The sequence below is a fragment of the Nannobrachium achirus genome (assembly GCF_963921795.1).
Source record: "Nannobrachium achirus genome assembly, chromosome: 7".
NCBI lineage: Eukaryota > Metazoa > Chordata > Actinopteri > Myctophiformes > Myctophidae > Nannobrachium > Nannobrachium achirus.
This window is the reverse complement of record NC_137816.1, coordinates 41803985-41816081: the sequence shown is the minus strand read 5'-3', so window position 1 is coordinate 41816081 and position 12097 is coordinate 41803985. Positions and strand designations below refer to the sequence as shown.

Sequence of the window (12097 nt, the reverse complement as noted above, 5' to 3'; positions counted from 1 at the left end):
GGGTAGGCTAATCACGCTCACCCCCATGTTTTTCGCAGACCACAGAGATTTCATACATAAGCCTAGCTTAGTATTTGAGTTCAATCTTCAATTATTGCAAAAAATAGCCAATCTACATTCTACAAGCTACCATGCAAGCAATCATGATATAGTTCCTAGTCCTCGTGCAAACATAAAACAAGTTGATATGACATGAAATTGCCCTCCACAAAATTAGGTTTTATGTTCAACACCGTTCAATGCAGTGGGTAATGGAAATGCATGCAGACTTGTTTTGTGCACAACTCCTATCCCATTCTAAACTTTGAGCTTTGGGCTTCTCAGGTGACCCAGCTGGCGGGGTATTTTGAGCCCCTGACGGTGGCGTCGGTGGGGGTGACCTCCAGGCTGAGTGACCACCAGCAGCAGATGACCTTCCTGGACCAGACCAAGACCCTGGCGGAGTCCGCCCTGCAGATGCTCTATGCTGCCAAGGAGGGCGGAGGAAACCCCAAGGTACATCCTGTTGGCGGGTGGAAAACCTTGTGTGTCCAAAACCGTCCGCTTTGTATTTATCATTTTAAAAAACAAATGAAACTAGTGAAAATAGCTGATCTACAAGCACGTTGTGTGCTTGTTGATCTGCTATTTTCACTAGTGGCGTGCGACAGTCTTGTATGATGAAGCAGGGGTTTACTTTACGAAAAAAAAAAGTGCAAATACACACTGTTAAGAACTCTGGCCATGACCCAACCCTTCCACGGTCATTTCCAAAACCGGACGGCAAAGTTAGTCAAATGGAAGACGCTGTGTATTTAGGTGTGTGTACATTATCCGTAATCATTGTATGTGTGTTTATAGGGCACAGGCTGCCCCGTGACCCAAATGTCATACTTAAATGGGCAGTGTTTCGAGCTTGCGGATCTGCTACTTTTCTGTGTGACGCTGTAGTTTGTTAGAATAAGTTAGAATATGGACAGCAACGATATGGAACTTGACATTGTGTCCTCTACCCTCGGCAGGCGTGCCATACCCATGATGCCATCGCTGAGGCCGCCCAGCTCATGAAGGAGGCGGTGGAGGACATCATGGTCACTCTGAACGAGGCTGCCAGTGAGGTGGGCATGGTGGGGGGCATGGTGGACGCCATCGCTGAGGCCATGAGCAAGGTGGGTACCGTTCTCTCACCTTAACCACTTAAACCCTCTAGGCTTAGAAACCTGGATCTGAATTGTCTTTGTACCATCTTTGTACCATCCACACCAAATCTCTCACAAATAGCAGATATACATGTATAAGCTGTTGTCAGTGGTGTAAAGTAGCCAAGTACATTTACTCAAGTGCTGTACTTACTTCACTGCAGTATTTCCAATTTTCAGTACTTTAACGTCTAACTCCTTTACATCTTAGGGGCAAATATTGTACTTTTACTCCAATTACTTGAAAACTTTAGTTACTAGTTACTTTGTAGATTTTGCTTATTATTACAAAACATACATTAACCACATTACATTACATTAATAGCCAATCTATAAGCTCAGCATGCATCGTATCACAACGCATTGTGAGCTTGTAGATCTGCTATTTTCAAAAGGTTATTATACATTTTATACATCAGAAAACTTGTGAAATGGGACCTAATGCATAATGAGTACTTTCTACTTTTGGCACTACAAGTACATTTTGGTACCAATACCTTTGTACTTTTACTCAAGTACATTTTCTACATTTTAGTATTGATACTTTTACTTGGGTAAAAGAATTGAGTACTTTTTCCACCACTGGCTGTTGTGTATTGTTGGCTAATGTTCCCCCTGATTAATGGATGTTGGGGTTCAAGTGCTTAAGCCTGGTCCATTAGGCCATTATGTTATTTATCTAGGAGCTTTTAGATCAGACGTCATAGACTGGCCACATGATGTCAGAGACCTGCATTGAAGCCAAGCCACGCTCTCTTGGTTTTAGTATTTTTTTTTTTGCTTGAGCTCGGACATACAGGTATTTTAATATCACAACATTTCCTGTGTGAGTGCGTGCTTGTGGTTTGTGCAGTATATTTTCAGTGTGTTAAACGCTTCTCTCTTGGTTAAAGGGAGATAATTGGGATACTGGTCACGCTTCCAGAGGTGATTTAAAGGAGACAATTTCTGCAGCACTATTAGTAACAGTCGAAACCACAGCCACAGCTCTGTGGTGCTTTTTACCACTTAAATCCTTTGTTGCACAATTATGATGAAAAAGTAGCAGATCTACATGCTCACAAAGCTTGTATATTTTTACTTGCTGACAAATGACAAAAGTTGTAACGTTTACGTGTGTGTGTGTGTGTGTGTGTGTGTGTGTGTGTGTGTGTGTGTGTGTGTGTGTGTGTGTGTGTGTGTGTGTGTGTGTGTGTGTGTGTGTGTGTGTGTGTGTGTGTGTGTGTGTGTGTGTGTGTGTGTGTGTGTGCGTTCTTTCCTCAGTTGGATGACGGTACACCATCGGACCCTGAGGGTTCGTTCGTGGATTACCAGACCCACATGGTCAAATACTCAAAGGCCATCGCTGTCACTGCTCAGGACATGGTACGATGACACCCAGGGGCGTCACAAGGGGGGGAAAGTGGGACTGAGCTACCAGGGCCCAAGGTGGAGGGGGCCTTAATTATTTTATACTTTAGCTATTGAGAAATAGCAGATATACAAGCTGCGAGCTTGTAGATCTGCTGTTTGTTTTTGAAAAGTCATGAGAATGTGTGCAAATCTTTGAATATATGTATTTTTAAGTGAACGTTTGTAACTAAAATTTTGCTTCTGGGGGGTCCCTGGAACTAAATATTTTGAGATGGCGGTCCGTGGCCAAATACATGTAATTTTGGGGGTCCTTCTCATGAAAAGGTTTGAGCACCACTGACATAGAAACCTAGGTTTTTCAAAAAACCTTAGAAGGATTTGAAATATTCAAAGACTTGCACAAATGTTCAAGATTTTCAAAAATAGCAGATCTACAAGCTCGCAATGCGGCACTGTGCGCTTGTATATCTTCTATTTATCAATAGTCAAAGCATAAAATGTGAGTGAATCCTTGTACCCAGGGCCCAGAATTTGGTGTGACACCCATAACTAAACAGCCAAAGTCATAACAGATTATCTGCTATAAGCACTCGAGATGGCAGTCATCTCGACATCTGGTGAAAATGACAACATCTGTTTTCTGATTTGGTGTTCCATGTAGTTTCCTAAAATAAAGTAAAGATTTGGCTTCCAAAATCACACAGAGAACCTGACTAAATGGACTAGTTTGGCTGCTGGTTGGTTTTTAGCAACAACTCCTTGCTCTTGACCAAGCAGCGAAATATGACAAATCCCTTTTTATTAGCATATTGGGGAGTCGGGAAGAAACCATATTTTAAGTTGTTGTGTTTTTGTGTTATTATAATTTTTTAATTAATGCCCTGTTAATTTGTACTTAACTAGAGCCTCACACAAAACTATCAAAAGTAGTAGGGGTGTAACGATACATTTTAACAACGATACGATACATGGACGATATTGGTTCATTCATGGCGATACGATACGATTTGATTCAATGATTTAAAATCGATATAGTAACTATTTAGCAAAGAAATTAAATCTGTGTGAAACGTGTCAATAGTGCATGTTTTTAAGGGAAAGATCTATTATTATGGATACAAATAAGTAAATACTGTGATTTTCTTGCAAATACATGAATACAGACATTAAACATAGGGACAAACCCACCCTGACCTGAACACAGAGATTACACACATTTATCGATAGATCAAGAGTAGCTATATGGAATGGAAAGGTAATTAAACCCCTCTTTTTCATTTTCCCTCTTAAAATTGCTAAATACAAGGCACAAATACTTAGTTTCCATACATTTGCACTGCAAAACGATTCAATACCGATTCTGCATTGTAAAACGATACGATACAAAGCCAAAACGGTACGATATTTTGCTTTTGCTAACGATATAGTAGATCATTGCAAATTCAAATAAATGTTTCGATTCAGTTACTATATTGTTACACCCCTAAAAAGTAGCACATGGCACATCAAGCTACTTTTGCTGGTTTGGTACTGACTGATCGGTTGATGCATGTTCTCCTGTCAGATGACCAAGTCGGTGACGTGTCCTGATGAGCTGGGCAGCCTGGCCTCCCAGGTGACCGCTGATTACAGCCAGCTGGCTCTACAGGGACGACTGGCCGCGCACACTGCCGAGCCAGAGGAGGTAAGACACGTCTGACTGGCTGACAGACACACATGCATACTGTACACGTGACAAACTGTCTTCAGAAGAAGAGCTTCTCTGTTACCTCCACCGGCTGTCAGTCAGTCTGTCTGTCAGTCACACGTCACACTTTTGCCCTTCTCATATCTCCGCCACCGTTGCCCCCATCCATGCCAAAATTTGCACACACATTCCTTGCCTGCCAAACCACTACCTCCACCCCTGTGACCCCTCAATTCTCACATGGCCCTCTTTTAGCACCACCATGAGGCCAATTCTTGTAAAACACATTTTTGGACACTGCTCCTACAAATTCTGCCCTAAAATAACGCAAACCGGTACACAGTATCTCTACAGTCAAGTCATCAAAATGCATCTGTCCCATCTAGTGCCACCATCTGGCTGATTTTTGAAAAACACATTTTTGGACAGTGCTCCTACAGATGTTGCCCTAAAATCACGCAAAGCGGTACACAGTAACTCTACAGTCAAGTCATCAAAATGCATCTGTCCCATCTAGCGCTACCATCTGGCCGATCTTTGAAAAACACATTTTTGGACAGTGCTCCTACAGATTTAGCCCTAAAATCACGCAAATCGGTACACAGTATCTCCAAAGTCACGTCATCAACATGGATCTGTCCCATTTCCCAGCTGCATATTCCCTCCTGATTGGCTACCATTGCCTTCCAAAGTTTGTGTATGCGACCTGACGGTCGCTTATCTCCCGATTTAGGGAGTCTAAAGGGCCATTTGTGGTTGATTTTGTGTACGTTTTTGGGTGAGACAGTACGTACGGTAGTTACGTCGACATACATAGTTGCTCTATGCGTTATGTATGCGCAGACCCACTCTCCGCTCCAATTCTGCTCCCGTTGGAGATTTAACCACCCAGACTGAGTAATAATAACAACACAGTGCACTGCGTGTATGTATTCTCATGCCAATGCACAGCCGTTCCTGTGAGGAATGACGTCTTCTTGGTTGCAATGACGTTCCTTTTTTTACCGTTTCTTGCTAAAATTATATTTCTTGTTGGGACACATATAGTTTGTTTCAGAACCGCTGTTATAAGTAATTGTCCTCACTACTGTCACGGTTGACAAAAGTTCGCCACGGCCGGGTAGTTCAAGCGTACGTACGTTTTTATCGGTTTTGATCCGTCTGGTTGAGTGTTGTCCGTAAGGTTACGGAGACAAACAATTACGTCCGGACCTACGGAGCAACCGGATTAAATGACTCTCCCCCTCCGTTTCTTGTGTATTCCTGCGGCCCTTATGTATTACTATGCATGGTACTTTACTGGTAATGTTGTGCCTGTCCTGCAGATCGGGGTGCAGATAAAGATGGGGTGTTAGTAATGTTGTGTCTGTCCTGCATGCAGATCGGGGTGCAGATAAAGAGCCGGGTGCAGGACCTGGGTCATGGATGCATCTACCTGGTGCAGAAGGCAGGCGCGCTGCAGGTCACCCCATCAGACGGCTACACCAAGAGAGAGCTCATAGAGTGTGCCCGCGCCGTCACTGAGAAGGTACTGTTAACACTTCTACTGCAGTGGTTCTCAAACATGGGGTCGGGATCCCCCCCATGGGGTCCCCAAATTATTTTGTGGGGTTTAATATCAAACTGGCAAATATTAAGTAAACAAGGGTACCTTATAGGTATCTTACAGGGCTCATGTGGTTAAAACTGGCATTCCCTGTAGAAGGGTACTCAATCATAGATGCTACTGTATGTATATTTTTAGCTTACAAAGGCAAAGGTTTGTACACACTGTACTCAGCATATACACAATGATTACTTTTATACACTTTGTACGTTGTGCTTTGTACGTTGTACTTTCCTCTTTAAATAAATGATGTATTGGGGAGGTTGTCTTATATTGTTCTTTTGCTCCCAGCCTTTAGTGTCTTCATAAAAGAGTTTTATAAAGTTCAAGTAATAAATCACAAATGTCAAATTCCTGCAAGACGTTCCAAACTGTTTTCTTATGCAGAGGAAATAACCCTAATGGCTTTTGCTTTTTGTGCAGTGGTGGATGGTAACGAAGTACATTTATTCAAGTAGGGTACTGCAGACTCCGGGATAATCTTAATTCTTGCCTCTTCAGACTCAACCTTAGCCTTTATCTACATATTTTCTTACCACAATGTTAAACTCTAATTTAGATTAGATAGCTAATTTAAAGTTATACGTCGTAGACTTTGATTATTATTATTACAAAACATACATTAACCAATAAAAGGAGTAGTTCACCCATTATTGGCTTAGGCACCAAAAACTAAAAATGGGGTTTAATTGATTGAAAATAAGTAATTTTTTGGCCGGTCAACTACTCCTTAAGCTCTATTTTATCCTTCAGCTATTCAGCTGAAAAGAGCAGATCTACAAGCTTGAAGGTCAGCTGTTTTCTACTTTGCTATTTCGATGGCAATACTTTTGCTCTTCTACTCGGTCCAAGTCTCTTAGGAGAGCTGTGGGAAGTTCAGAAATCCATAGTCTTGTGACATCATCGTTTGACAGATTTTCTTTTTTTAAACAATATTTTTGAAAAAAATATATACATATATATACAACAGCTTCCACTTTAACATTGCAACTTTTCAGGAATAGAAAGCCTGCATTTTCTATTAGCTTGTATTCCCCATCGATGATGTCACAAGACTGGATTTCTGAACTTTCCACAGTTCACCTAAGAGACTTGGACTGAGTAGAAGTTCTTTTTGCCATTTTATTATGAACATTAGTGAGGACCTATTATATGAAGACAGGTTGAAAAGTGGTGAAGTCGTCCTTTAAGTAAAACAAATCTTAGTACTTCTTCCACCAGCAGTCCTTAGGGAATCCAATCAGGATGGAGTGAAAGCACATAGTTTATGACTGAATGAAGCCTCCTCCCCTCCTTCATAAGTCATGCAGTAGCTGTTAGCAGTTCACCCCAAGTGGCTCCGCGCTCCGACCGGAGCATCAATTACCTGATAGAAGGCTTAGGACTGCATCGCTCTCTTGACGTTTTCTAAGATGTTTAGCTTAGGATGAAAGCCTGGGATTCAAACCTGGTTTAACCCATTTAGACCGGTTACACATTATTGCGTATTATTGTAGATCTGGTGATGTGAGGTTAAAAATGAATTTTGACCCGATTCTATAAATTAAATCCTCTATAAAATAAATCCTACGATTCTTTGAAAAAATCTATGTTTCTGTCAGTGGTTCTCAAAATGTTTCATGCCAAGGACCCTCAAAATTACATGTATTTGGCCATGCCCCCCCCCCCCCCCAATCTCAAAATATTGCTGAGCTTGTATATCTGCTATTTTTCAATAGTTAAAGCATTCAATAATTCTAAATTCTTAATCCTAAATGGATTAAGACCTAATGCCAACTCTACAAATGCCTTCTAAAAATTCAAGGACCCCCTAAATGATATGTAAATATAAATGTAAATGGCCTAGTGCTGAGGATCAGCACCTCCAAGTCCGAGGCTATGGTTCTCAGCCGGAAAAGGGTGGAGTGCCCACTCCAGGTCGGGGAGGTGGCCCTGCTTCAAGTGGAGGAGTTCAAGTACCTCGGGATCTTGTTCACGAGTGATGGAAGGAGGGAGCGGGAGATTGACAGGCGGATCGGGGCAGCGTCCGCAGTAATGCGGACGCTGCACCGGTCCGTTGTGGTGAAAAGAGAGCTGAGCCGCAAGGCAAAGCTCTCGATTTACCGGTCAGTCTACGTCCCAATCCTCACCTATGGTCATGAGCTTTGGGTAATGACCGAAAGAATGAGGTCGCGAGTACAAGCGGCCGAAATGAGTTTCCTCCGCAGGGTGTCTGGGCTAAGCCTTAGAGATAGGGTGAGGAACTCAGACATCCGGGAGGGACTCGGAGTAGAGCCGCTGCTCCTACACGTCGAGAGGAGCCAGTTGAGGTGGGTCGGGCATCTGGTTAGGATGCCTCCCGGACGCTTCCCTGGGGAAGTGTTTCGGGCACGTCCAACCGGGAGGAGACCTCGGGGTCGACCCAGAACACGCTGGAGAGATTATATCTCTCAGCTGGCCTGGGAACGCCTCGGGATCCCCCCGGAGGAGCTGGTGGAAGTGGCTGGGGAGAGGACTGTCTGGGCTTCCCTGCTGAGGATACTGCCCCCGCGACCCGGACCCTGACCGGAAAAGCGGAAGAAGACGAGACGAGACGAGGCCTAGTTATATTCTATTAACATACTTATACTCTACTCTATTGGTTAAGATGTATTTATTCATCAAAAATAAGTTCCGGATTGCAGCTTTGCAATATGTATATTAATGTGTTAGTGATATTGACGTGGGGACAGAACCAACTAGCTGTTTTGTATTCAACACGCGTTCTGTTTTGTATCTGCTTCATTTGCAAGGCTCTCACTGACTCTTCCATCCATTACGGCGTTTATTCAAGAATTCTCTTTTTTTCTAATTTGCGCCAGAGGGCCCCTCTCGCCTCTCCAGTTAATCTACTTCCCCTGCCAGTCATAAATCTGAGAGGGAAACCAATTGACTTGAAACTAATTTGACAATTCTTCAGTCCACTGACTGGGGTGATGCTGTAGAGCAGTGGTTCCCAAACCTTTTAGCTTTTGAACCCAAAAGAGAAATGAGATGTTTGCCCAGGACCCAAACCAGTGAAAACAGCGCACAACGTGTCGTTTTGTGCCACGTTCTGAGCTTGTAGATTGACTACTTTCACTACTTCTTTTGAAATTTGTTTACACATGTATTCATTATTTATTCATGAAATTACTAATCATGAATTTTTTTTTTTTTTTTTTTTTTTTAATGTTTTAAATCATAAACAACATAAACATGTTTTGTGCCAGGAGGGATCCCTGGCACAAAACATATTTTCAGATGGGGTTCTGCGGCCAAATATACAGTATATCAATTTGGGGATCCTTGGCATGGTTTGAGTACTACTGATTTAGAAGTTATTTGTAGAATCGGCCTCACGTCTAAGTAAATGGGTTAAGCATTATACCACAGTAGGCCAAGGCTATTTTTGAGAGTTGTGGCCTACTGTCTAAAGACATGTCCAAAATTGGAACACCACGGTTTTCACCTAGTTTTCATTCAAGTATATTTGGACAGCTGTGCTGTGTTTTGACATGCTGCCAAAACACTTAAAACGTATTCTGTGTCTAATTTACTCTAATAACTTTAGAACAGTCTCAGCACTCTCAGCAGTACCTCTGTGACTTCAAAGCAGGTCAAGTTTTCCTCACATAAATACTACTATAAAGAGATAATCTTGTTCACCAGCACTGCAAAAAATAGACCATCCAGTTAATTCCTGGCATGAAACATACCATCTCCCCTAACCTGTCTTATTGCGACAGAAGGTCGCAGTATACCATGAGAAATGTCGTAGCTTGTCCGTCCGTCCGTCTTTCAGTACAGGAAGTGATGTCACGTGACATCACCTCATCAAAAATATTCATACTGTCACTGTGACATCACAGGTGATATCACAGTGACAGTCCATATATGGGTATCCCTGATGTCATTGATATATTTCACTGGCCAGATGGCAAAGGCATGGCCCATATCTGTGTGGCTGGTTCAGATAGGGATCTCCATGTATGGGCATAAAATATATTGTATGTATGGATACAAAATAAAATAAAAAGTCCATATGGTCATTTCCAGAAACAAAATCCCTTTTATGGCCATATATGGAGATTTCTGATGTCATCAATCCCAGGCCGAAAACGTTAATATTAAGACCATATACTGTATGTATGTATATATATATATATATATATATATATATATATATATATATATATATATATATATATATATATATATATATATATATATATATATATATTAATAAAGTATAAGATAAATAAAATGTCCATATACAGTATGGGCATTCCCAGAGGATGCCCTGTTAGTGTACCCCATTATGCCCATATATGGGGATCCCCAGGCATCAAACCCAGGCCCTAACTCGCCAAGGCCCTGCTTGGCTTTACTAATTAACATATGTTTTATGCCTGTATATGGAGATTCCTATATTGTTAATATTAAGGACATTATTAAGGATATTATGTTATCGATATTAACTCATTGAGTGCCTATCCCGAATTAGTTCGGGATATATTATCGTATCACAGAGTGCCTATCCCGAACAAGTTCGGGATAAAAAATAAAAAAAAAATTCAAAAATTCTTTTTTTTTTTTTTTTTTGGACCCCATCAAATCTGGTGAACATGATTTCAATCGCGATTTTGCATGTTCCACCCCCATACAACCCCATCTAACATACAGGGCAGCCATTTTTGGTTACATTACATGTAAAACATAAGGGCGATTATCTCAAGAATGCCTGAACGGATTTCCAATCGGATTTTTTTGTTTGAAAGCTGTGAACAAACTGCACAAATCCACTCCAATGCAATCCAGGATTGCATTGGATTTTTCAGAGCTCATTCTTCTCTGTTTTTTTCCCATGCATGAGGTGTGCAAGGTTTAATCATGGCTAAGTTGACGAAAATAAGGCTTCTAAAATGCTTGGTAGCCAATAGCTAACTTCAAGCTAACTTCATCCTCTTCCTGTACATGCAGTCATGCACAAAGGAAAGTGTTCAGGCAAGTCATGGCTGCAGGGCTTCTGCATATACCAGCATATCTCTATGGGATTTTCTCTGGCCACTGGGCGCCCTCTAGTGGTGAAAGGGGTGGCACTAAATGAGTTAAGGACATATCTGGGAATGCCCATATTTGGTAATGTCTGGTCCCATATACATCACTGGCCAAATGGCCAAGAATTGGCGCGACCTTGCCCTTTAGGGCGAGGTCGCATGTCACCCTGAGGTTGCATGTCACCCTGAGGTTGCATGTCACCCTGAGGTGTCTTACTAGTAGTGTTTACTACAGTATGGTAAACTAAAACTGTAAGAAAAACTTTCCCCAGAGAAACTAACTTTAGAAATAAATCAAATACGAAGCTGAAAAACGAAATGAATAGTGAATATTTCTGTAACTGTAATAACTGTGCTGTCTTTGGTGTTGCTAATAACTTGCTAATAACTCACACTATGTGTGTGTGTGTGTGTGTGTGTGTGTGTGTGTGTGTGTGTGTGTGTGTGTGTGTGTGTGTGTGTGTGTGTGTGTGTGTGTGTGTGTGTGTGTGTGTGTGTGTGTGTGTGTGTGTGTGTGTGTGTGTGTGTGTGTGTGTGTGTGTGTGTGTGTGTGCAGGTATCTCTGGTCCTCTCGGCCCTCCAGGCTGGTAACAAGGGCACCCAGGCGTGCATCACAGCTGCCAGTGCCGTCTCCGGAATCATCGCTGACCTGGACACCACCATCATGTTCGCCTCCGCCGGCACGCTCAACGCAGAGAACGATGAGTCCTTCGCAGACCACAGGTGAGACTGGAACTCTGTGTGTGTGTGTGTGTGTGTGTGTGTGTGTGTTGGTATTCCTTTAGGTCTAATGGCCAAATGCCTCTCCACAAGCAGAGATCAGTGAGTCTCTTTGGAGGAAGCTTAGTCCAAATGTGAAAAACATGTTGCACAAAATCATAACTTGGGCCATTATAGTGTCAAAAGAAATTCTCAAATATAGTTGTAACCCAGGGGTCTTCAACCTTTTTCAGGCCAAGTACCCCTTAGTTGAGAGAGAGATGAAGCAGGGACCCCCAAAACCTTTTCATAATTTCATTGTTTGACAGCATAATCATCAGTGTATGTTGGATTCATGTCAATTTGTGTTTTCAGATATTTAACCACTTGAACGCCTCACAGCGCGAGGTGTTGTGAGCTTGTAGATCTGCTATTTTTGGCTACATTTCTCAGAATATGGACACTAGGGTTCAAGTGGTTAATATAAAAACATATATACAGTATATCACTCAAGGAT

The 12097-nt window shown here is 42.0% G+C and overlaps 1 protein-coding gene across 1 annotated transcript in view; it reads left to right on the top strand.

Moving 5' to 3' along the window:
• The window catches only part of tln2a (talin 2a), a 235189-nt gene that overhangs the window by 195085 nt on the left and 28007 nt on the right, over window positions 1-12097 (top strand). Inside the window, exons 42-47 of the mRNA XM_080730803.1 lie at window positions 325-495; window positions 1002-1148; window positions 2442-2543; window positions 4096-4215; window positions 5600-5746; window positions 11438-11604. Coding sequence (XP_080586929.1) covers window positions 325-495; window positions 1002-1148; window positions 2442-2543; window positions 4096-4215; window positions 5600-5746; window positions 11438-11604 — 854 coding nt within the window. The remainder of the gene's footprint in view (window positions 1-324; window positions 496-1001; window positions 1149-2441; window positions 2544-4095; window positions 4216-5599; window positions 5747-11437; window positions 11605-12097) is intronic.